The sequence below is a fragment of the Pelophylax lessonae genome (assembly GCF_965119305.1).
Source record: "Pelophylax lessonae genome assembly, chromosome: 1".
Classification (NCBI taxonomy): domain Eukaryota; kingdom Metazoa; phylum Chordata; class Amphibia; order Anura; family Ranidae; genus Pelophylax; species Pelophylax lessonae.
In genome coordinates, this window is record NC_138768.1 from 537,095,298 (window position 1) to 537,121,842 (window position 26,545).

At 42.8% G+C, this 26,545-nt stretch overlaps 1 protein-coding gene across 1 annotated transcript in view; it reads right to left on the reverse strand.

Annotated features, from left to right (window-relative positions):
* Window positions 1–1,526: 1,526 nt before the first annotated feature.
* The window catches only part of FGF5 (fibroblast growth factor 5), a 132,766-nt gene continuing 107,747 nt past the window's right edge, over window positions 1,527–26,545 (reverse strand). The window contains exon 3 of the mRNA XM_082257783.1: window positions 1,527–2,231. Within this exon, the coding sequence (XP_082113909.1) occupies window positions 1,881–2,231 (351 nt within the window). The 3' untranslated portion in view covers window positions 1,527–1,880. The remainder of the gene's footprint in view (window positions 2,232–26,545) is intronic.

Here is a 26,545-nt window from a genome sequence, read left to right on the forward strand (position 1 = left end):
ACATTATTCCACTGAAAGAGGCCACTGCCATCAGAGAATATTGTTTCCCTCCAGAGGAGTTTTTGGTCAGCAGCACTATTTAGGTAGGTGGCATGTTTCAAGTAACATCCACATGATTTGGCTGGAGTCAAGGTTTCCCAGCAGATTATTGCCCACTGATATCACACTGCATCCACTGACTTGCCTTCTTCACATACTGCATCCTGGTGCCATCTCTTCCTCAGGTAAGTATAGGACACAAATAACCCCGGCCATCCACATAATGTAAAAGAAAATGTGATTCATCAGACCAGGCCACCTTCTCAATTGCTCCATAGCCCAGTTCTGATGCCCGAATTAGGAGAGTATGGTTGCGGACATGAGTCAGCATGGGCACCCTGACTGCTCTGAGGATACGCAGCCCTGTACACAATAAACTGCAATGTCCATTTTTTTTATGTTTTCAACATATCAACTTTGGGGACAACATGTTTACTTGCTGCCTAATATATTACACTGATTTTCTGATGCCATTGTAATGAGGTATTCAATGTTATTAATTTAGCCTGTCAGTGGTCATAAAGTTATGGCTGATCGATATGTATATATAAGGGTTCTTCAAAAAGTTTCCACACTTTTCTTTTTTACAGCATGCCAACTCTTGTACTAAATTGCAAGGTCAGCCGGCTTGCCACACAGACTAGTTACATGACACTCTCAGACATGTCTAATTACTACTTAACCCTTCCTCATCGTTTCCGATGAAAATTTACAAGTGCGGAAGACCCTTTGTGTGTATATATATATATATTTATCTATTTAGAAGGAATTAGTCCAATGATTGTATACATGAGGTAACTTTCCCCTTTTTATTACACCTTGGGTACATTTCCACCAATTTTGCCTGATACTCAGGTCCTTTTCACATTGACAGACCGATTGGGTCCACATATCCCTTTTTCAGGCAAACCAGATCAGACCATCCATTGCACTGTATGGAGGGACGGATGTCAACCAACATGTGTCCATTGACACCCGCCGACATCCCATCCGATCCTGTCCCCTAAAAACAGACAGATGGGGATCTGTTCCCCATCCATCTGGCAGATCGGATGACAGTTGGATGGAAACGGACAGGCAGTCCATTTCCATCCAGCAGCCCAGATAGGACAGTGGGATGTGTCCACGTCCGCTCTGCATTAGCAGAGCGGACACGGACCTGTCATCTGCCTGCTCAGCAGGGATCAGCGGACAGTTCCCCTACTGAGTGGGGCGATCCACTGGTAGACTCCGCCTTGTGAAAGGGGCCTTAGAGTGAATGCTCACCAAAGAATATTGGACAAATATTGTGGAAATTTCCCATGAAATGTATGATAAATAGTCCCCTATACAGTATTTGTTGTGGTGAAATGTATGTTTTTAGGTACCAATCTTTTATCGAGCATTTGTTATGTTAGCAATAATGAATTAAAAGTTTCCAATGTAAATTTATCAAATATTTATTTTGTATTTCAAATGTGCTACATAAAAGTAATTATGTACCTGGAGTGTTAGTCATCACTTTTGGTTAATACATTTATATGAGGTTTAACATAGTCATAGGCAGTCTTTCAAACTCCTCTTGCAATCATATGATAAATATTTTAGTACATCAAGTTATTACCTATGGACTGCCTTCCCACAGTTTTTGGAAGTTTAACTGAACCATTGTATTGCACTCACTGAGAAATCTCAAACCCACTATCATATAGGCCACTTCCCCAACCAGATTTTAGATGTGGGCAACCTTGGTTATATTATAGAAGGATGAAGTTCAGCGTACAAACTCACTGCTGTGCTATGCTTGTCGCTGTGCCAACACAGTAAGAATATTTTTACCACGACTGGAAACAAGTCACAAATTATCCAAAGCGAAACTTGAGTCTGTATTTAACAGGGCTACTGCTCTTCTTCGGCGGTGGCTTTACGGTTTTGGGTTTGGCAGGTATAGGTGAAGTCTTTTTCTTTTTGGGTACTGTTACAGTAAAGGAAAGTTCAGGAGGTTCTATGTGCTTGATCCTTGGGAGAAAGTGTGTTGATATATGCTGAGGTTTAACTCTTGGGCTGGAACCCTTTTTGGCTTTGCCTCTTTTATTAAGAGCCACGTACCACCTTCTCCCTGTTTTTTCAGTTCTGTAAGTAGCTGAGGCATAGGTGTTATAGCTGTTTTCCTGATACCTTTCCATAAATTTGCAGTCATCTGTAAATGTAGGCTAAAAAAAACAAAAGAAAGATAAAATATTAGTTTAAAATAACAAATCAGGAAAGGCAAATACATAAACCAAAGCTGCCCAAGTTAACGGTAAAAGGAAGAAATAAAATACTGGAACAGATATTTATTTAGCTGTGATTCTCTTATGGCTTTACCGATAGTCTTTTCCTGCAGTACTTCCTACAGTTCATGTTTCATACACAGATGTATGAAATCATGAACTGTTCTTGCGGCCAAGGATTGCAGTTTCACTTGGGTGATAATTCCTAAGTGTTGCTGTTAGTGAAGTGCCAACTTGTCCCAAAAATGCACTTCAAAGTTAAATTATATTGCTTTTGAGTCAATTGTATTGCAATTATTGTTATTGTATTATGTATATAAAGACTTAAAGGAAGTCTAAAACTAGTTATGTATTTCATTCATTCATTTTATTCGTATTTAATTCAGAGCACTGTTTTCAGTGAGTTGGCCAACTTAGTGAGGAGGATTTACCAAGGAGTTTAGACCAGTGTTTCTCAACTCCGGTTCTCAGGGCACACTAACAGGCCAGATTTTAAGTATTACCAGATTAGAATACTGCAATCACTTAGCAGTAAATTATATCACCTGTGATGTACTTCAGTTTTCTTGCAATTCTTGAAACACTGGTTTAGACTAGCCTGTAGTCACTTCAATCATATGATGATTTGCAGGTAACAAAGTCCTATTTTTTACTAATTTCTCTTGCACATGATTGGGTGATAATGCTTCACAATGTTCGCTAATATTAGGTAAGCATTCATTTTAGAAGGTGATCAGTCTCTACTCCTTCTAAGTGTATGTTCACTCCATGATGCGAACATTCACTCCCCAGAACAAACATTCACTGACTAAAGTAAACATTTATCTTCTAAAGCAGGGGTCTCCAAACTTTCGAAACAAAGGGCCAGTTCACTGTCCTTTAGACTTAAAAGGGGGCCAGACTGTGGCCAGTGGGAGTAGAAAATGTCCCAATGTCAGTGGGAACAAACAATGCCCATGTTGGTGTCAGTGGGAGAAATTATGCCCCACCATTGGTGTCATTGGGTCTCATTGTTCATGTGATTAGGAGGAACTGTGCCCATTCATTGGTGTCATTGGGGGGGAATTATGCCCCATTCTTAGTATTATAGGATGAAAATAGTGCCCAAGGGATAGATTAAAGCAAGAAAAGGGCTGCATTTGGCCCCCGGGCTTTAGTTTGGAGACCACTGTTCTAAGTTAACAGTCTCTACTTCTTTGGTAAATCAACCCTCACAGGCCAATGTTGTGGGATGGAGCAGTGAAAAGTTCCATTATATGCACGTGAATTACTGATCAAAATTATTTACAGCTATTGAGCTGATAGTTATATTTATCATAGACTTTGTTTACTTTTTAATACCCTGTCTTAAAATGATTGTAAAGTCTTGTTTTTTTTTCTGTCATACTTACCTGCTCTGTACAGTGGTTTTGCACAGGGCAGCCTGGATCCTTCTCTTTTTGGGTCCCTGGCTGGAGCTCCTGGCCCTTCACTCCTGATGAGTGCCCCCACAGCAAGCAGCTTGCTATGGGGGAACCCGAGCTGAGCTGCAGCTCTGCGTATTCATTCAGACACGGAGACGCGGTTTGGCCCTCTCTCTCTCCTGATTGACAAACTGACTTTGATTGACAGGAGTGGGCGCCACTGCTGTGTCTCAGCTAATCAGGAGGGAGAGTCCCGGACAGCCGAGACACGTGTGCACATCACTGGATAGAGATGGGGCTCAGGTAAGTTTTAGGGGGTGCTGGGGGGTGTTGCACACAGAAGGCTTTTTATCTTAATGCATAGAATACATTAGGAAAAAAAAAATCTTCTGACATTACAACCACTTTAACCACTTCCCGCCCGTCATATAGCAAAATGATGGCGGCAAAGTGGTTGCCCTATCCTGACTGGGCGTCATATGACGTGTAGCAGGATAGGCCACTCTGCGAGCCCCCGGGGGGCATGCAGAGCGACAAACGGTGGTGCGGTGTGTCACTCTGACACGCCGCATTTCCGATCCCGGTAAAGAGCCTATGATGTAGGCTCTTTACCATGTGACCAGCTGTGTCCAATCACAGCTGGTCACAAAGTAAATAGGAAGTTTTGTTGATCGGTTTTCTTCAGTTCGCCCCTGACAGGCTGTGCTGGTAATCAGACCATTGATTACTAGTGCAGACCCTTGGGGGATGCCACTAGAACTACCAGGGATTGCCCACCCTTGTCCCCCAGGGATGCCCACCCATGGCCACCAGGGATGTCCACCCATGCCACCAGGGATGCCAATCAGTGCTCAGGGAGCCTGTCAGTGTCCCCCTCATCAGTGCTGCCCATCACTGCCATCTATCAGTGCCACCCACCAGTGCCCATCATTGCCATCTATCAGTGCCGCCCACCAGAGCCCATCATTGCCCATCAGTGCCGCCTATCAGTGCCCATCAGTGCCGCCTATCAGTGCCTATAAATGCCGCCTATCAGTGCTACCTATCAGGGCCACATGTCAGTGTCCATCAGTGCTGCATTTTAGTGCCTCATCATCAGTGCCACCCCATCAGTGCGGCCTCATCAGTGCTCGTCAGTGCAGGAAAAATCATATTTATCTACAACATTTTATAACATAAACAAAAAACATTTTTTTTGTTCAAACTTTTCGATCTTTTTTTATTTGTTTAGCAAAAAAAAAAACCTTGCGGTGATCAAAAGAAAGCTCTATTTGTAGGGAAAAAAATGACATAAATTTGGTTTAGGTATAGTGTTGCATGACCGCGCAATTGTCATTCAAAATGCAACAGCGCTAAAAGCTGAAAATTGGCCTGGGCAGGAAGGGGGTGAAAGTGCCCTGTATTGAAGTGGTTAAACAGAGGAACTGTTGGGCTTTTAAAGTGAGCACAAATGTTTCTTTATTAACTGATCCTCACATGTAAAAGTACACGCATCCGTACGAACAATTTTGACATTTTTCTTAAGCCCCTTTTATACATTTTGTAATGTACACATTACCTAGATTTTATTTCTTAACACTATGATCAATTTTAGCAACAATATAATCTTTACTAGAATATGAGCTAGCAATATGTGTAAATCAGTAATCCTTGAACTTTTACACCAACAGGGATCAAACAGTATTTGCACCTCTTCATACCATAATGTCTCATTATACATTTTTTTTTTTTTACTGTACCATAGTTTTTTTTTTTTTTCTTAACATGAAGTCTTTGAAGGTGAAACTCTCCCTTTTTTACTGCAAGTAGTGCATTACGTTTTGGGATTTTTTTTTTGGTATAAATCTCACCTTTACTTGAGTACATTAGTGTGATAACCATTTATGAATTAAGCTCTATCTACATTGTGCCCACCCTCAAAAGGTAATATAAAACTAAAGCCAAGGCGGAATGAACTATATACATTGACAATTACTATGCAGTGCTAATTCAACAGGCATTCACACCAGCCTTAAACAGTTTTTATTGGAGATAGTGTGCTTTATGCATCCTCTGAAGTGTAAAAGGATACTTTGTCTAATTTGTGATCATTAAAAGACAAAATATAGCGTGCTTTCCAGACTCATCTGTATCATGTTTCCTCTTTGTACATTCTGTGGCTTGAGGCCAGAAGACATCTGCCTTACCAATTTATAACAATGATAATGTTTGCAAGTGATGACCTTCAGTCTCTTCATTATAGCTCTTTGTTAAATAATGAAATAATCTAATACCTGCAATTTGCTTGAAAGACTTGAACATTTATTTATCAGTAATTACAGTAAAGCCACTCTACACTTAGTCCGATTGCTTCATTTTATTAAAGTTACTTTTTTCTTGCATGTGAGGCACATTAAGGATTATTACTGATTGGAGGAAAATCCATTTTTTTATTGAAGATTCCATTTTTGCCAAGCTAATTATATTTGAAGAAATTCAAGGGTTTTTACGTATGTTCCATAAAATATAGGAAAACTTTACAATAAGTATATTGATAGCATTTAAGGTGTTCTCAACTTTAAACTAAAATATGTCCCCATTGTAGAACCCATGAGTAGCAATACAGAGAGGTTCTGTTCTATACCCTTCTCTATATAAAGCGGAGTTCCGGGCACAAAATCAATCTTTTTGTTTTGTGCCCGTCCGCTTGTTCTCCTACACCTGAAACAGAATTGGATAGTTAGGTTTTTTTTTTTTTTGTACTTACCTTGTAATTGTAGATCGAATATACTCACCTATTCTTCACTTCCTCCCTCTGCGCTGCGGCTCCACCGTCACTTCCTGGCTTGCGATGATTCCTGGGAGCCGAACGTCATCTCTCCCAGGAATCAATGCGACGGCACCGGCCCCACTCGTCACTTCCGGGGCGACACCGCATTCCCTGCTAAACAGCTTCTGGGCATGCCCAGAAGCTGTGGAGGAATGCGGCGCCGCACCGGAAGTGACGAGAGGGGCCGGTGCAGGCGCATTCTGGGAGAAGAGGACGCGGAAGAAGACACAGAAGAGGATCGCGCCGGCTTCAGCTGCCCACAAGAGAGATGGCAACGCTGTGGAAGAAGTGTTATAAGTGAGTATTTCTTCTTGCAGGTAAGTGCGAACCGGGACAGATCAGAGGCTAGCCATTGTGGAATGTACTAGCCCTGACTGTCCCGGGGGTATGTTCATTGAAAATTTTTTTCTGTGCCCGGAACTCCGCTAGTATATAAGTCTATATATGATCTCCTTCACAAATGTTCCTTGTTCTCTTGTACCTATAGCAAACCCTAGATTTATTTTGGTAACATTGTGTTTGCTACCCAGTGATCACCATTTTAAAGGTTTTTTTCTTTATTTTTGTTTGTGCCTACGCTTAGTGACCATTATCAGAGTTGTCATTAGATCAGTAGATGAGGGAAAATCTTCCAATGAGGTCACCAGTTCTAGTGGCAGCCATCTCACAGAGGATTTTACCTAATTTTGGAGAGATTCCTGTAGAATTTGCTAAATACCGATATGTTACACTTGGTGACTTTCCAGGCCCTTTTTCAGTTTTCAGTGCTGTGATAATTTGACTGACAATTACTTGGTCATGTAACACTGTACCCCAAATAAATATACAGTGCAGGCAGTCCCCGGGTTACAAACAACATAGGGACTGTAGGTTTGTTGTTAAGTTGAATTTGTTTGTAAGTCGGAACAGGTACAATTTTTAAGTGTAGCCTCAGCCAAAAGAATAATTTTTACTTTTTTGGATAGCATAGGGAAGGATTAACACCCCTGTGCAATTTGTTTTTCTGTCTCTACCCCTGTTAAAAAGATTTCACCTCACTATCTCTTCCCTATGACAACTATATTTTGAAAATTTTGGGCGGTTGTGGAAACAAGGATTGGTGATAAATAGGGTTGAGCGAACACCTAGATGTCCGTGTTCGACGGGTTCGGCCGAACTTTAAAAAAAAGTCCGGGTCCGTGTCCCAGACTTTTACCGAACTTTTCCCGGACACCGAACCCCATTGAAGTCAATGGGGACCCGAACTTTAAGGCACTAAAATGGCTCTAAAACACCAAAGGAAAGGGCTAGAGTGCTGCAAATGGCAGCAAAACGTAATTAAGAGCATGGCAAGTGCTCTGCAAACAAATGTGGATAGGGAAATAACTTAAAACAACAAAAAAAAACAGAAAAATAAAACAATGTTCTTCTTCATCTCTGAAGGACGAGGCCCATATGGAGTAGTAGGGAGGTTGAAGTGGTAATGGATGTGGCGGTGACATAGGCATGTGCACAGGGTGTGCCGGGTGTGCCTGGGCACACCCTAATCACCTAGGGCACATAGCATTGCCAGTGAGGAGATGGGAAAGATCTCCCTGGGACCTGCTCTGCTCTATTTCTCCTTGCCTACAGGTACATGGCCCCGATACATTACTCTCCCTGCTGGCAAACACATGCATGTGTATTTCAACTTTGGGGTGCACACCTTAATGCAATAGGCTGCGCACACCTATGGGCGGTGTAGGTGGAAGCGGCGGTGGAGGAGGACCAGGGCCGGATTAACAGCATCATGGGCTTGGTGCTGAGGATTTTGAAGGGCCTTAAGGGCCGTGCCTTGCCATGCACCCAGAGGAGGAAGGGTGCAGCCATGCATGCCTAATTCAACATGGGATGCTGTCTCTGAAGCCCATAAACACATCCATGCATCGCCAACTGTCCCTCCTTGTCCGGCCTTCACGCTGTGTGGGGAGGTTCTGAGGGTGCTGCCTGGGGAAGCGAGCATAGAAGCCAGACTTCTGTGTTTACAAGTGACAGAAGAGCGGTAACAGTGAATATGGCCAACCCGGGGCCTATATAAAAGGTAGGGGCCTGGAGCTGCAGCTCCAATAGCCCCTACATTAATCTGGCCCTGAGGAGGAGGACGAGGTAGCCAACACTGCTTCTTTTCAAAAATTTTAAATGAGGGTACACCCCAAAAGAGTGAGAAAGAGCAAAAATGGAACAATGGGTGGGTAAGGTCGGTATCCATTGCTATTCTGCATAAGGTACGGAAAAGTCCCGTGGGATCCATGCCTGGTTCATTTTAATGAACGTGAGCTTGTCCACATTGTCTCTGGACAGGCGGCTGCGCTTGTCTGTTATAACGCCCCCAGCCGTGCTAAATACCCGTTCAGATAATACACTGGCTGCAGGGCACGCCAGCACCTCCAAGGCGTAAAGGGCAAGCTCAAGCCATGTGCCCAATTTGGAGACCCAGAAGTTGAAGGGGGCAGACCCGTCATTCACTACATGTAGGCGTGTGCACACATACTGCTCCACCATGTTGGTAAAATGCTGCCTCCTGCTAAGACGTTCCATCTGAGCTGCTGGTGCTGCTGTTTGTTGTGGCGTGCTGACAAAGCTTTTCCACATTTCGGCCATGCTAACCCTGCCTTCTGCGGTGCTGGCGGTGCCCTGGTTGCGTTGGCGACCTCCTCCTCCTCCTCCTCCTCTGCCTTGTGCTTCCACTGTGGCCCCGCTGTCAGATGGGAATGCCAGCAGCATGGCGTCTACCAGCGTGCGCTTGTACTCGCGCATCTTGCGATCGCGCTCCAGTGAGTGAATTAAGGACGGTACGTTGTCCTTGTAACGGGGATCCAGCAGCGTGGCCACCCAGTAATCAGCACAAGTTAGAATGTGGGCAACTCGGCGGTCGTTGTGGAGACACTGCAGCATGTAATCGCTCATGTGTGCCAGGCTGCCCAGAGGCAACGAAAGGCTGTCCTCTGTGGGAGGTGTATCGTCCGTGTCCTCTGTATCCCCCCAGCCACGCACCAGTGATGGCCATGAGCTGGCCTGGGTGCCACCCTGCTGTGAACATGGTTCCATCTCCTCCTCCAGCTCCTCCTCCTCCTCATCCTCCTCATCCTCCAGAACTGTGCCCCTGCTGGACAATTGCGTCCCTGGCGTTTGCGTGTGCAGGAACCCACCCTCGGAGCCCCTTGCGAATGACTGCCCTGAAAGCCTTGGAAATGTTACCTCTTCATCCTCCTCCTCCTCCTCATCCTGTGCCACATCCTCTTCCATCATCGCCCGAATTGTTTTTTCAAGGAGGCATAGAAGTGGGATAGTTAAGCTGAGAACGGCGTCATTGCCACTGGCCATGTTGGTGGAGTACTCAAAACAGCGCAACAAGGCACACAGGTCTCGCATGGAGGCCCAGTTAAATTAAATAGCGGAATAGAAAATATGATCCAAAAAAAGTGTATGTATATCACACGTACACAACCACACTGGGCCCCAATTACTATTGTTTGTACCCCTAAAAGGCTAGATGAGGAGTAGGGGGAGTATGGAACAGGCAGCACCCTCAAACCTTCAGAAGTATGAGATGAACCCCAACAACTTGGAAAGGTGGATCTCTCTCACACGTACCGACACAGACTATCCCGCAATTCAATTGATCCTCAAAGGTTTTTATTGAATAGCGGAATAGGAAATATGATCAAAAAAAGTGTATGTATCTCGCACGTACACAACCACACTAGGCCCCAATTACTATTGTTTGTACCCCTAAAAGGCTAGATGAGGAGTAGGGGGGGTATGGAACAGGCAGCACCCTCAAACCTTCAGAAGTATGAGATGAACCCCAACAACTTGGAAAGGTGGATCTCTCTCACACGTACCGACACAGACTATCCCCCAATTTAACTGATCCCCAAAGGTTTTTGATTAAATAGCGGAATAGAAAATATGATCCAAAAAAAGTGTATGTATATCACACGTACACAACCACACTAGGCCCCAATTACTATTGTTTGTACCCCTAAAAGGCTAGATGAGGAGTAGGGGGGTATGGAACAGGCAGCACCCTCAAACCTTCAGAAGTATGAGATGAACCCCAACAACTTGGAAAGGTGGATCTCTCTCACACGTACCGACACAGACTATCCCCCAATTTAACTGATCCCCAAAGGTTTTTGATTAAATAGCGGAATAGAAAATATGATCCCAAAAAAGTGTATGTATATCACACGTACACAACCACACTGGGCCCCAATTACTATTGTTTGTACCCCTAAAAGGCTAGATGAGGAGTAGGGGGAGTATGGAACAGGCAGCACCCTCAAACCTTCAGAAGTATGAGATGAACCCCAACAACTTGGAAAGGTGGATCTCTCTCACACGTACCAACACAGACTATCCCCCAATTTAACTGATCCCCAAAGGTTTTTGATTAAATAGCGGAATAGAAAATATGATCCCAAAAAAGTGTATGTATATCACACGTACACAACCACACTAGGCCCCAATTACTATTGTTTGTACCCCTAAAAGGCTAGATGAGGAGTAGGGGGAGTATGGAACAGGCAGCACCCTCAAACCTTCAGAAGTATGAGATGAACCCCAACAACTTGGAAAGGTGGATCTCTCTCACATGTACCGACACAGACTATCCCGCAATTCAATTGATCCTCAAAGGTTTTTATTGAATAGCGGAATAGGAAATATGATCAAAAAAAGTGTATGTATCTCGCACGTACACAACCACACTAGGCCCCAATTACTATTGTTTGTACCCCTAAAAGGCTAGATGAGGAGTAGGGGGGGTATGGAACAGGCAGCACCCTCAAACCTTCAGAAGTATGAGATGAACCCCAACAACTTGGAAAGGTGGATCTCTCTCACACGTACCGACACAGACTATCCCCCAATTTAACTGATCCCCAAAGGTTTTTGATTAAATAGCGGAATAGAAAATATGATCCCAAAAAAGTGTATGTATATCACACGTACACAACCACACTAGGCCCCAATTACTATTGTTTGTACCCCTAAAAGGCTAGGAGTAGGGGGAGTATGGAACAGGCAGCACCCTCAAACCTTCAGAAGTATGAGATGAACCCCAACAACTTGGAAAGGTGGATCTCTCTCACACGTACCAACACAGACTATCCCCCAATTTAACTGATCCCCAAAGGTTTTTGATTAAATAGCGGAATAGAAAATATGATCCCAAAAAAGTGTATGTATATCACACGTACACAACCACACTAGGCCCCAATTACTATTGTTTGTACCCCTAAAAGGCTAGGAGTAGGGGGAGTATGGAACAGGCAGCACCCTCAAACCTTCAGAAGTATGAGATGAACCCCAACAACTTGGAAAGGTGGATCTCTCTCACACGTACCAACACAGACTATCCCCCAATTTAACTGATCCCCAAAGGTTTTTGATTAAATAGCGGAATAGAAAATATGATCCCAAAAAAGTGTATGTATATCACACGTACACAACCACACTAGGCCCCAATTACTATTGTTTGTACCCCTAAAAGGCTAGGAGTAGGGGGAGTATGGAACAGGCAGCACCCTCAAACCTTCAGAAGTATGAGATGAACCCCAACAACTTGGAAAGGTGGATCTCTCTCACACGTACCAACACAGACTATCCCCCAATTTAACTGATCCCCAAAGGTTTTTGATTAAATAGCGGAATAGAAAATATGATCCCAAAAAAGTGTATGTATATCACACGTACACAACCACACTAGGCCCCAATTACTATTGTTTGTACCCCTAAAAGGCTAGGAGTAGGGGGAGTATGGAACAGGCAGCACCCTCAAACCTTCAGAAGTATGAGATGAACCCCAACAACTTGGAAAGGTGGATCTCTCTCACACGTACCAACACAGACTATCCCCCAATTTAACTGATCCCCAAAGGTTTTTGATTAAATAGCGGAATAGAAAATATGATCCCAAAAAAGTGTATGTATATCACACGTACACAACCACACTAGGCCCCAATTACTATTGTTTGTACCCCTAAAAGGCTAGGAGTAGGGGGAGTATGGAACAGGCAGCACCCTCAAACCTTCAGAAGTATGAGATGAACCCCAACAACTTGGAAAGGTGGATCTCTCTCACACGTACCAACACAGACTATCCCCCAATTTAACTGATCCCCAAAGGTTTTTGATTAAATAGCGGAATAGAAAATATGATCCCAAAAAAGTGTATGTATATCACACGTACACAACCACACTAGGCCCCAATTACTATTGTTTGTACCCCTAAAAGGCTAGGAGTAGGGGGAGTATGGAACAGGCAGCACCCTCAAACCTTCAGAAGTATGAGATGAACCCCAACAACTTGGAAAGGTGGATCTCTCTCACACGTACCAACACAGACTATCCCCCAATTTAACTGATCCCCAAAGGTTTTTGATTAAATAGCGGAATAGAAAATATGATCCCAAAAAAGTGTATGTATATCACACGTACACAACCACACTAGGCCCCAATTACTATTGTTTGTACCCCTAAAAGGCTAGGAGTAGGGGGAGTATGGAACAGGCAGCACCCTCAAACCTTCAGAAGTATGAGATGAACCCCAACAACTTGGAAAGGTGGATCTCTCTCACACGTACCAACACAGACTATCCCCCAATTTAACTGATCCCCAAAGGTTTTTGATTAAATAGCGGAATAGAAAATATGATCCCAAAAAAGTGTATGTATATCACACGTACACAACCACACTAGGCCCCAATTACTATTGTTTGTACCCCTAAAAGGCTAGGAGTAGGGGGAGTATGGAACAGGCAGCACCCTCAAACCTTCAGAAGTATGAGATGAACCCCAACAACTTGGAAAGGTGGATCTCTCTCACACGTACCAACACAGACTATCCCCCAATTTAACTGATCCCCAAAGGTTTTTGATTAAATAGCGGAATAGAAAATATGATCCCAAAAAAGTGTATGTATATCACACGTACACAACCACACTAGGCCCCAATTACTATTGTTTGTACCCCTAAAAGGCTAGGAGTAGGGGGAGTATGGAACAGGCAGCACCCTCAAACCTTCAGAAGTATGAGATGAACCCCAACAACTTGGAAAGGTGGATCTCTCTCACACGTACCAACACAGACTATCCCCCAATTTAACTGATCCCCAAAGGTTTTTGATTAAATAGCGGAATAGAAAATATGATCCCAAAAAAGTGTATGTATATCACACGTACACAACCACACTAGGCCCCAATTACTATTGTTTGTACCCCTAAAAGGCTAGGAGTAGGGGGAGTATGGAACAGGCAGCACCCTCAAACCTTCAGAAGTATGAGATGAACCCCAACAACTTGGAAAGGTGGATCTCTCTCACACGTACCAACACAGACTATCCCCCAATTTAACTGATCCCCAAAGGTTTTTGATTAAATAGCGGAATAGAAAATATGATCCCAAAAAAGTGTATGTATATCACACGTACACAACCACACTAGGCCCCAATTACTATTGTTTGTACCCCTAAAAGGCTAGGAGTAGGGGGAGTATGGAACAGGCAGCACCCTCAAACCTTCAGAAGTATGAGATGAACCCCAACAACTTGGAAAGGTGGATCTCTCTCACACGTACCAACACAGACTATCCCCCAATTTAACTGATCCCCAAAGGTTTTTGATTAAATAGCGGAATAGAAAATATGATCCCAAAAAAGTGTATGTATATCACACGTACACAACCACACTAGGCCCCAATTACTATTGTTTGTACCCCTAAAAGGCTAGGAGTAGGGGGAGTATGGAACAGGCAGCACCCTCAAACCTTCAGAAGTATGAGATGAACCCCAACAACTTGGAAAGGTGGATCTCTCTCACACGTACCAACACAGACTATCCCCCAATTTAACTGATCCCCAAAGGTTTTTGATTAAATAGCGGAATAGAAAATATGATCCCAAAAAAGTGTATGTATATCACACGTACACAACCACACTAGGCCCCAATTACTATTGTTTGTACCCCTAAAAGGCTAGGAGTAGGGGGAGTATGGAACAGGCAGCACCCTCAAACCTTCAGAAGTATGAGATGAACCCCAACAACTTGGAAAGGTGGATCTCTCTCACACGTACCAACACAGACTATCCCCCAATTTAACTGATCCCCAAAGGTTTTTGATTAAATAGCGGAATAGAAAATATGATCCCAAAAAAGTGTATGTATATCACACGTACACAACCACACTAGGCCCCAATTACTATTGTTTGTACCCCTAAAAGGCTAGGAGTAGGGGGAGTATGGAACAGGCAGCACCCTCAAACCTTCAGAAGTATGAGATGAACCCCAACAACTTGGAAAGGTGGATCTCTCTCACACGTACCAACACAGACTATCCCCCAATTTAACTGATCCCCAAAGGTTTTTGATTAAATAGCGGAATAGAAAATATGATCCCAAAAAAGTGTATGTATATCACACGTACACAACCACACTAGGCCCCAATTACTATTGTTTGTACCCCTAAAAGGCTAGGAGTAGGGGGAGTATGGAACAGGCAGCACCCTCAAACCTTCAGAAGTATGAGATGAACCCCAACAACTTGGAAAGGTGGATCTCTCTCACACGTACCAACACAGACTATCCCCCAATTTAACTGATCCCCAAAGGTTTTTGATTAAATAGCGGAATAGAAAATATGATCCCAAAAAAGTGTATGTATATCACACGTACACAACCACACTAGGCCCCAATTACTATTGTTTGTACCCCTAAAAGGCTAGGAGTAGGGGGAGTATGGAACAGGCAGCACCCTCAAACCTTCAGAAGTATGAGATGAACCCCAACAACTTGGAAAGGTGGATCTCTCTCACACGTACCAACACAGACTATCCCCCAATTTAACTGATCCCCAAAGGTTTTTGATTAAATAGCGGAATAGAAAATATGATCCCAAAAAAGTGTATGTATATCACACGTACACAACCACACTAGGCCCCAATTACTATTGTTTGTACCCCTAAAAGGCTAGGAGTAGGGGGAGTATGGAACAGGCAGCACCCTCAAACCTTCAGAAGTATGAGATGAACCCCAACAACTTGGAAAGGTGGATCTCTCTCACACGTACCAACACAGACTATCCCCCAATTTAACTGATCCCCAAAGGTTTTTGATTAAATAGCGGAATAGAAAATATGATCCCAAAAAAGTGTATGTATATCACACGTACACAACCACACTAGGCCCCAATTACTATTGTTTGTACCCCTAAAAGGCTAGGAGTAGGGGGAGTATGGAACAGGCAGCACCCTCAAACCTTCAGAAGTATGAGATGAACCCCAACAACTTGGAAAGGTGGATCTCTCTCACACGTACCAACACAGACTATCCCCCAATTTAACTGATCCCCAAAGGTTTTTGATTAAATAGCGGAATAGAAAATATGATCCCAAAAAAGTGTATGTATATCACACGTACACAACCACACTAGGCCCCAATTACTATTGTTTGTACCCCTAAAAGGCTAGGAGTAGGGGGAGTATGGAACAGGCAGCACCCTCAAACCTTCAGAAGTATGAGATGAACCCCAACAACTTGGAAAGGTGGATCTCTCTCACACGTACCAACACAGACTATCCCCCAATTTAACTGATCCCCAAAGGTTTTTGATTAAATAGCGGAATAGAAAATATGATCCCAAAAAAGTGTATGTATATCACACGTACACAACCACACTAGGCCCCAATTACTATTGTTTGTACCCCTAAAAGGCTAGGAGTAGGGGGAGTATGGAACAGGCAGCACCCTCAAACCTTCAGAAGTATGAGATGAACCCCAACAACTTGGAAAGGTGGATCTCTCTCACACGTACCAACACAGACTATCCCCCAATTTAACTGATCCCCAAAGGTTTTTGATTAAATAGCGGAATAGAAAATATGATCCCAAAAAAGTGTATGTATATCACACGTACACAACCACACTAGGCCCCAATTACTATTGTTTGTACCCCTAAAAGGCTAGGAGTAGGGGGAGTATGGAACAGGCAGCACCCTCAAACCTTCAGAAGTATGAGATGAACCCCAACAACTTGGAAAGGTGGATCTCTCTCACACGTACCAACACAGACTATCCCCCAATTTAACTGATCCCCAAAGGTTTTTGATTAAATAGCGGAATAGAAAATATGATCCCAAAAAAGTGTATGTATATCACACGTACACAACCACACTAGGCCCCAATTACTATTGTTTGTACCCCTAAAAGGCTAGGAGTAGGGGGAGTATGGAACAGGCAGCACCCTCAAACCTTCAGAAGTATGAGATGAACCCCAACAACTTGGAAAGGTGGATCTCTCTCACACGTACCAACACAGACTATCCCCCAATTTAACTGATCCCCAAAGGTTTTTGATTAAATAGCGGAATAGAAAATATGATCCCAAAAAAGTGTATGTATATCACACGTACACAACCACACTAGGCCCCAATTACTATTGTTTGTACCCCTAAAAGGCTAGGAGTAGGGGGAGTATGGAACAGGCAGCACCCTCAAACCTTCAGAAGTATGAGATGAACCCCAACAACTTGGAAAGGTGGATCTCTCTCACACGTACCAACACAGACTATCCCCCAATTTAACTGATCCCCAAAGGTTTTTGATTAAATAGCGGAATAGAAAATATGATCCCAAAAAAGTGTATGTATATCACACGTACACAACCACACTAGGCCCCAATTACTATTGTTTGTACCCCTAAAAGGCTAGGAGTAGGGGGAGTATGGAACAGGCAGCACCCTCAAACCTTCAGAAGTATGAGATGAACCCCAACAACTTGAAAAGGTGGATCTCTCTCACACGTACCAACACAGACTATCCCCCAATTTAACTGATCCCCAAAGGTTTTTGATTAAATAGCGGAATAGAAAATATGATCCCAAAAAAGTGTATGTATATCACACGTACACAACCACACTAGGCCCCAATTACTATTGTTTGTACCCCTAAAAGGCTAGATGAGGAGTAGGGGGAGTATGGAACAGGCAGCACCCTCAAACCTTCAGAAGTATGAGATTGTGTTCACTGTACCCCACAAAGATTGAGTTCACTGCACCCCACAATGATTGTGTTCACTGCACCCCACAAAGATTGTGTTCACTGCACCTCACAAAGATTGTGTTCACTGTACCCCCCAAAGATTGTGTTCACTGCACCCCACAAAGATTCTGTTCACTGTACCCCACAAAGATTGTGTTCACTGCACCCCAAAAAGATTGTGTTCACTGCACCCCAAAAAGGATGTTGTTCACTGCACCCCAAAAAGGATGTTGTTCACTCCACCCCAAAAAGATTGTGTTCACTGCACCCCACAAAGATTGTGTTCACTGCACCCCAAAAAGATTGTGTTCACTGCACCCCAAAAATGATTTTGTTCACTGCACCCCAAAAAGGATTTTGTTCACTGCACCCCAAAAAGGATGTTGTTCACTCCACCCCAAAAAGATTGTGTTCACTGCACCCCAAAAAGATTGTGTTCACTGCACCCCACAAAGGATTTTGTTCACTGCACCCCAAAAAGATTGTGTTCACTGCACCCCAAAAAGGATGTTGTTCACTGCACCCCAAAAAGGATTTTGTTCACTGCACCCCAAAAAGATTGTGTTCACTGCACCCCACAAAGGATTTTGTTCACTGCACCCCACAAAGATTGTGTTCACTGCACACCAAAAAGGATTGTGTTCACTGCACCCCAAAAAGATTTTGTTCACTGCACCCCAAAAAGATTGTGTTCACTGCAGCCCAAAAAGATTGTGTTCACTGCAGCCCAAAAAGATTGTGTTCACTGCAGCCCAAAAAGATTGTGTTCACTGCAGCCCAAAAAGATTGTGTTCACTGCAGCTCACACACAGAAAAATGGATGTGGATCACTGACACCTGCCTATCTCCAATCCCACACCACACAGCAATATCGATTGTAGTTTGTAGAACACAGTTTCCCTAAAATTCAGCAGACTCTGTCCCTAACAGGATTGAGAAGAGATCGTAGATCAGGATTGAGTGCAGACCCCACCCCCCACACAGCAATATCGATTGTAGTTTGTAGAAGACACTGACCCTATAATTCAGCAGACTCTATCCCTAAAATGCCTACAACTCGCCCTGCCTAAACACTCCGACCTGTCCCTCAATTCTATCCGGACACAAATGGTTTTTTCCTGCCTATCTTTCCCTAATCAGCAGCCAGCACGTTGATGTGTGCTCTGTCCCTGAATCTAAGCAGCATAATGACGCCGCTGCGGCTGCCTCGAACTTATAAAGACTTGGTCACATGCTTCAGACGGCCAATCACAGCTACTGAGACATTTGCAGGCATGGCTGGGATGGCTTAAGGCACACCAGTTAAACGATTGTTGATTGGCTGTTGAAAGCCCGCCATGAAAAGAGCGCCAAAGCATGCAAAACCCGGAAATAAAACGACCGAACACGGATTTTTACCCGAACATACAGTAAAGTGTCCGTGTCCGTGTTCGGGTACAAAAAATCCAATTATTCGGTACGAACACGAATAATACAGTCCGTGTTCGCTCAACACTAGTGATAAAGCTTCAGTGGAAAACCCTTTTCTTACAGGAGTGAATGTCCCTTCCTAGGGGTAGATTTCTCCTCACTTCCTGTTGTCTGCCTCTGTTTGTAAGTAGGAGTCGCTTGTAAGTCGGATCTTTGTAACCCGGGGACCGCCTATATATATTATCTTTATGATATGTTATTTGAATATGTTTACCTTACTTTCTATTATAAAATATATCAAATGAAAGGGGCAGGTCATTACAATCACCCCAAAAATTACTCTGCTTTGGAAAGTGGACATACCAAGGTGATCTTATTTTTCGATACAATGTTTGGAAATGAGGAAACATGCTGGTATTGAGAGGGTTGTGCTTCACCGACCAAACACAACTCAAATTTTTCAGTTATTAGTGGAAGAAAATTCCATGAACTGCATTGTTTGAAATGGCTAGATGTCTTAGTTAAACCTAAAGCAATTTAACCCCTCAATTAATTATAACACCACAATCATTGATGGTTAGTTGTGCTTTAAACCAAACCCCCCAAAACAATCTCACAGTCATCGGTAGTCAATGGCATTTTAAACCCCCCAACTAACATCGCTCAGAAGAACTTTTCCCCAAAAAATTAAAAATAAAAACACATTACCACATCATTAGTGGTCAGTAGCATTTTAACCCCCCCCCCCTGTAAAAAAAAATAATAGTAATTCTAAAATCACCAGAGGCCAGGGGCATTCTAAACCCCGCCCCCCCCCCCCCCAAAATAATATTCCACAACTTTAGTAGTTAATTGCACCCTAACCCCTATCCCCGCCCCCCCCCCCCCACACATAGAATCACAACCTTCCCTTTGCTATCTTTCTCTTCTCTGGTCTTGCGATCAGACACTGATCCTCATTCTTCCCCTCATTTTATTGTAAAGGGAAGGCCAAGTTCTTGAATGTAAGTAGTAGTACTGTAATATTTGTAATTGGGCATCACAGCAATTACAAGGCACAGAGCCACTCTGATTGACTCTGTGCATTTATCTTATGATCTCCGCTGTCTAATAATAGCGTAAGCACAGGCATTTGCCAAGCACAAGCATCAACAGTAGGCAACAGGATGTTTTAAAACATTCACTTAGATAACTGCTCACCCTAGTGGCCACTTTAGTACAAAGACCGGTAGGAGGGTGGTTAATGTATATCTCCAAAACTCCATGGTTGTTAGAATGAGCACTTTCAAAAAGCCATGGCATAGATAATATTCAATTATCATAGTAAAAGAGAAACGGAAAAAACACATATATTTTTCCATAATAAAATGCACATTGTTTTTTGTCGTAATATACCCCCAATTAATACAAATCAAAGAGGGTAGAACTTAGATGTAAAGTGTTCTGGTGATGTGAACAGCTAAAATACAACCACACCTGTTCAGTACCATATTTCCACTGGCACCCTCAGTGACATTAATGGATTATAGGATTATCAGTATAGACATTATTTTATTCTCCATAAACTTCCTTTTGGGTAAATAAACTTTTAGCAGGAAGAAAACATAAAACAGTCAGGGAATGCCATGGAACTTGTTTGGATTAGTCATGATGACCTCAGATTAGGGGCTTTGTAACGTGATCTTAGACAAGCTGACGGACTCATTGCATGGAAGAAATATTTTAGAAGATGCAGATTTCCATGATCAAAAGAATTAACCTATTTGTTATCCAAAATGGCTTAAGCTCTGCATGACTATGCTGGCCCTAACAGAAAAACACAAATGACATCAGAGTTTTACTAATTTTCCATGTTTAATAGTTGCTTTACATGTGTGTACAGGAGCCATTACAACACAAAACATCTGTTGTACATAAAAAAAAAAACAATATGCAATCTGTAAAATATTTTACGCTTTGGAAGTGCTAAGTAAAAACATTGTAAAAACAATGAAATTATAAGGTTTGTTTATTCTTGTAGTGTAATTCAGAGAAATTACATAAAATAGCATGCGGAAAAATAAAAAATATAAAACTGGTAAACATCTAGTTACTATAGCACTGCTACTTGCTGCCACACTCTGTAGCAATGATCTGTTAATCACATTGATGAAGATTTTCTGTGTGGCAATGGAATAAGTACACTGGCATTTTCACAATGTCATCATTAGCTTTTATTTAAAGCAATAAAGAGATACTATAAGCAAATAAAAAATTAGTTCATGAAATGTCGTCCATCAATAGCATTATCACAGCAGTTTTTGTCTTGTTTTTTCTGTTAGTTTTCTACTTCCAGTAATAATGTGAGCTGTCCAGCAACAGTGGCAGTAACAAAGTAAAAAAAACAAGAGGAAGGGATAGGGGAGGAATTGCAATGGGCAGCTTTTATTCTTATGGCTGGTGATGATGATGAACCAAATCTACCTGGGTTCGGCTTTAGCAGAGTTCGACAGAGTTCGGCAAACATAAATATAGTTTGGTTGCTGAATCTAAACCCAATTGAAGTCAATAGGAGCTGAATGATAAAAATCAGTCATGGCCATTTTCTAGGTTAATAGGCAAGTGATTGTCAAAAAAATGGCATGGGGGACTGTTATGCTTTGTCTTTTTGGTTACTTTGCCGTAAAGCAAGGAAGCAGAAAACCCTGTAGTGTATTAATGTGCTTTTACTAAACAAGAATATTGTATATACAAACTACTTACAACTGTCTGAAAACAATATAATACCTTAGTAAGAGGGCTGCTAATTACATAAAAACAGGGCTTGGGTGCTGCCCTGATGAACACACTAAAACAATAATAAATAAATGTTTTTTAAATTCTCTTTGGCATGAAGCAGTGATTTTAGCAATGCTTAACCAGTTGACTTGTCAACCGCCAGCCCAGCGTAGATTTACTGCGTCAAGGTGGCTCGGCTGCGCGAACCAAAACAACTATACATTGATTGTGGGGGCGCGCGCACTCCCCGCCATGTTCTGATATGGGTTCAGTTCAATTATTGTTGGCCTGGACCTGGTTCTGACCAATTTCAGAATGTCCTGTGCCTGTGTAATGTAAACACAGGCACGGGAAATTATGCAATCTTCTCTCCTGGAGCCCTTTTCTGTTCCAGCGTGAGAAGAGAGAACATCTACCGTGAGGACACAAGCACTACACTGACACCAGTACACATAGGCACACATTTAACCCCCTGATAACCCCCCAGTTAACCCTTTCACTCCCTGTCACAGTGTACACTATACAGTATACAGATAATTTACTGATCATTGTATTAGTGTCACTTGTGACTTCAGTTAGAGTAAGAGACAGTTAGTGGTAGTCCCAGATCGGTTTAGGGTACCCGCCATACATCCCCTAATAAAGATTTAACCCCCTGATCACCCCCAGTAACCCTTTCACTCCCTGTCACAGTGTACACCATATACAGTATACAGATAATTTACTGATTGCTGTACTTGTGTAACTTGTGACTTCAGTTAGTGTGAGAGACAGTTAGATTTAGGGAACCTGCCATATATTTTCAAATAAAGATTTAACCCCCTTATTACCCCCCAGTGTCACAGGTGACATCAGTTAGCTTTAACGTTAGCATCAATACAGGACAGCGTCAGATTGTCTGCCTCATATTTAGTAATACATATTAACCCTTTGATTGTGACGCACATACACACACAAACACACACTAAACACCTCCATTACTAGTAAAGTGTCTGAACAGATACCCTTGATCTGATCAGAACTATATTAGCATCCCCAAAAGTTTAGTATAGTGTTCCCAAAATGCAGCGTTAGCAGGATCAGCTATCAACACCTGCGTTTAGCCCCTCCACCCCCCCCCCCCAAGAAGTGCAAAATCAGCAGATTACTGTCACTTCCAATACACAACACATTAAACTGCAGCATTAACAGAGTCAGGCTTGATCTCTGCTAGCACCAGCAGTTGCATTTTTTGGTAGCGGTTCTAACAGTCCTTGACAACTAGGTGCTTTTTTTACCTGTGAGTCACATTAGGTACCTATAAATGTATTGGCCAAAATGTCCAAACAGAGGTACACTAGTGAAGAGGCTTACACAATGCTGAGCATGATAGATTAGAGCAATGGGGAACCCTCCCTGTCAGAATCAGGCTCAGTATTTGAATCTGTAGAGAGCAGAGGCACCCTGACAGATAGCTCTGAGGACGGAGTAGTGGTCCCTGCTAATGTCAGGCGTACCCGACCCTGTTCTTCTATTGCTGAGGTGCAACAATCACAGGGTTCTCCTATGCAGCAGTGTCGGTACTAGTGCTGCCCAACCTTCTGCTGAACTGCAAGCACCAGCAGCCTAGTACATCCTGGTCATAGTCAAACCAGCACTACAGTAACACTTGGTGATGTGGTGAGTCCCATAAGTGCAATTCAAGCTGGAGTGGTGGCTAGCACAAGTAGTGTCCCGTAGCCACCAATAATTCGAAGACAGGCCCATAGAACCCATAGTGTCCTTCCTGATGCACCTGCAAATCCTGATTGGGAGCCCACCACTTCTGCAGTGCCCCTACTTCCCCCATTCACTGCCCAACCCCGAATTCAGGGGGGAAACAGCTGGTTTTACTTGGTTACCTTGGTTTCTATGAGCTGTTTTTCACTGAAGATCTATACAGATCTATTCTGGACCAAAGCAATTTATATGCTGATCCATTTATGGCTGCAAATCCAAATTTGACTCTTGTCAGAGAATTTGCATGGAAATGTATCACTGTTTCCAAATTAAAACCTTTCTGGGCCTATCCCTCCTCATGGGCAATACTAAAAAGAGTGAGTTTCGGTAATATTGGTCCACTGACCCAATTCATCATCTGCTGCCATGGCCAAGACTAGATACAAGCAAATCTTGCAATTCATGCACTTCAGTGACAATGAACTCTGTCGTCCTCGGGGTGACCCTGGATATGACCGGCTCTACAAATTTTGGCCCCTCGTTAATCACTTCAGCCAGAATTTTGCAGCCTTTTATATGCCCCAACAAGCTGTCTGCGTTGATAAGTCCCTGATTAAATTATCTGGCCACCTTGCTTTCAAACAGTTTTTCCCCAGCAAGCGTGCCAGATACGGGGTCAAGATGTATAAGCTCTGCGACAGGGCAACAGGCTATACATGTAGTTTCCGGATTTACAAGGGAAAAGATAGCAATGTGGAGCCCCCCAACTGCCCAGACTACATGGGGAACAGTGGCAAGATTGTTTGGAACTTTGTGTTACCCTTTTTCGAAAAGGGGTACCATTTATACGTGGACAATTATTACACAAGTAAGAGAAAAATGAAGGTATGTGGCGCTGCCAGAAGTATACTGTTTTTATATTGGTGTCATCTAGCTTCACTGTGTTAATATTATTAGTGACAAAGGGTGTGGGGTCACCAAAAAATAAAGGGCAGTCCAATGTGTGTCAGTGTAAACAGGTAGGTGTTACACTATAAATGATTCAATAGGTAAACCAAGGAGTAATAAGTAAATGAATAAGGAAATAAATATGTCACTGAAAAATAAATTCCTGTGAACAATCAATAAATATCCAAGTTTGCTTTGCAGGTACGCCCATCAGCTGCAGCACTGATTTGTTTATTCTGACAGCAACAGCGTTTGCTCTCAGCATATATGTAAATCCATGATTGCAGCGCTGTAGGAGGTGATTTCACCACCACAGTTAAAAAAAATAGCATATATGACGAAGCATAGGGGATGGGTTGTTGATTTCACTCCTCACTACTAGGGATGATCGAACTTTTCAAAAGTTCGGTTCGGCCAGAACATCTGAACTTCCCGAAAGTTCGGCCCGGATTTCAGAACCCCATTGAAATCAATGGGACCCGAACCTCGGTAATCAAAAAACACCATTTTGAAGCCCTAAAACCCAATAAATGCCCCTAAAAAGTGCCTAGGGTTCTGGGTCATACCCCAGGGACTATTAATCACACAAAAAAAGTTCTTAAAAATTGTCATTTTTGATAGAGAGCCAATTATTGAAAAAATTAAAAAAAAAACATAAAAAAAAAATCTTTGGATTTAGTATCTGGGGGGTCTAAAAAGTGTACCTGTGAAGTTTCAGCTCTGTAGCATGTCCAGAACCATAAAAAAAAGATCATTTGTATTTTGTCACTTATAGAACAGGTTAGTGGCTTCTCTCTTTTCACACCTTGCCGGTTTAGTAGCAAGCGTTTTTTTGGGCATTTTTTGGGGTCTTTTCAGGCAGGCAAAACATCTGAACTTGTGTATATGGGTATATATACACACATACTTATATGTATATATACACCTAGACATATATAGGTGTGATAGTAGCAGAAATAGATGCTTGCGCTAATGAAATCATTTACACTAATATGGCTCCGCTCCTATAACACCTATATATGTCTAGGTGTATATATACATATAAGTATGTGTGTGTATATACCCGTATACACAAGTTCAGATGTTTTGCCTGCCTCCAAAAACCCCCAAAAAATGCCTGCAACAACACACCTGGTCGTTTTTTTTTTTGGCGCTAGCGTTTTTTTGGGCATTTTTTTGGGGTTCTTTGGAGGCAGGCAAAACATCTGAACTTGTGTATAGTGGTATATATACACACATACTTATATGTATTTTACACTTAGACATATATAGGTGTGATAGGAGCGTAACTATATTGGTGTTAAATATTTCATTAGCGCAAGTAGTGTTTTCTGCTCCTTTCACACCTATATATGTGCAGGTGTATATATACATACATGGGTGTGTATATATACCCCCTATACACATGTTCAGATGTTATGCCTGACTCCAAACATGTGCTCAAAAAATCCCTATAGATGCCTGCAGCCAAAAAGCAAGCTGACAGGGGCGAAGCCATATTACTGCAGCGAAAGTGACTTCAGAGAAACTAGCTTTTCTCTATAGCGGTCACCCTGATATGGAAGGGTTTGGTCACCCTGCCATAGCAGTCACTGTCAGTTCACCCTACACTACACTACGGTCACCCTGGCACTTAACACTTTCCCTACAGAAACTAAATTTTTGCATCTAACTAAAGTGTAGAGCACCCTAACTACACTAGATGTCCCCTTCCTCACACTAATAAATGCTAAATGACACTTTGTAGCAGAAGTCACAGAACTGCTTCCACTCTCTTCCATGTCCCTGTATAACAATGCTAGGAATTTGGCGGGGGCTATCTTATATACTGGGGGGCATATTCACTAATGATTGGCCTATGGACCCCCTAGTCACTCCAATCACATTCCTAGCATTCTCCTGCCCCCTCAATTGGCTTTTGCTAATGGTTCTGGTCCAATCATGGGCTTTTAAAGCCCATTTCCTGTCCCATTTCATTTTGGTTGGTTCTGGTTGCCGTATTCCGAACTTTTTGGGCAAAAAGTTCTAAATTCGGCCGAACCTCGAACAGCCAATGTTCGGGTCGAACAGATGGTCGACCCGAACCGTTCGATCATCCCTACTCACTACCTATCACAGTTTGGAGACCATGAAATGCCAAGATAGCACAAACCCCCCCTCCCCAAATTACC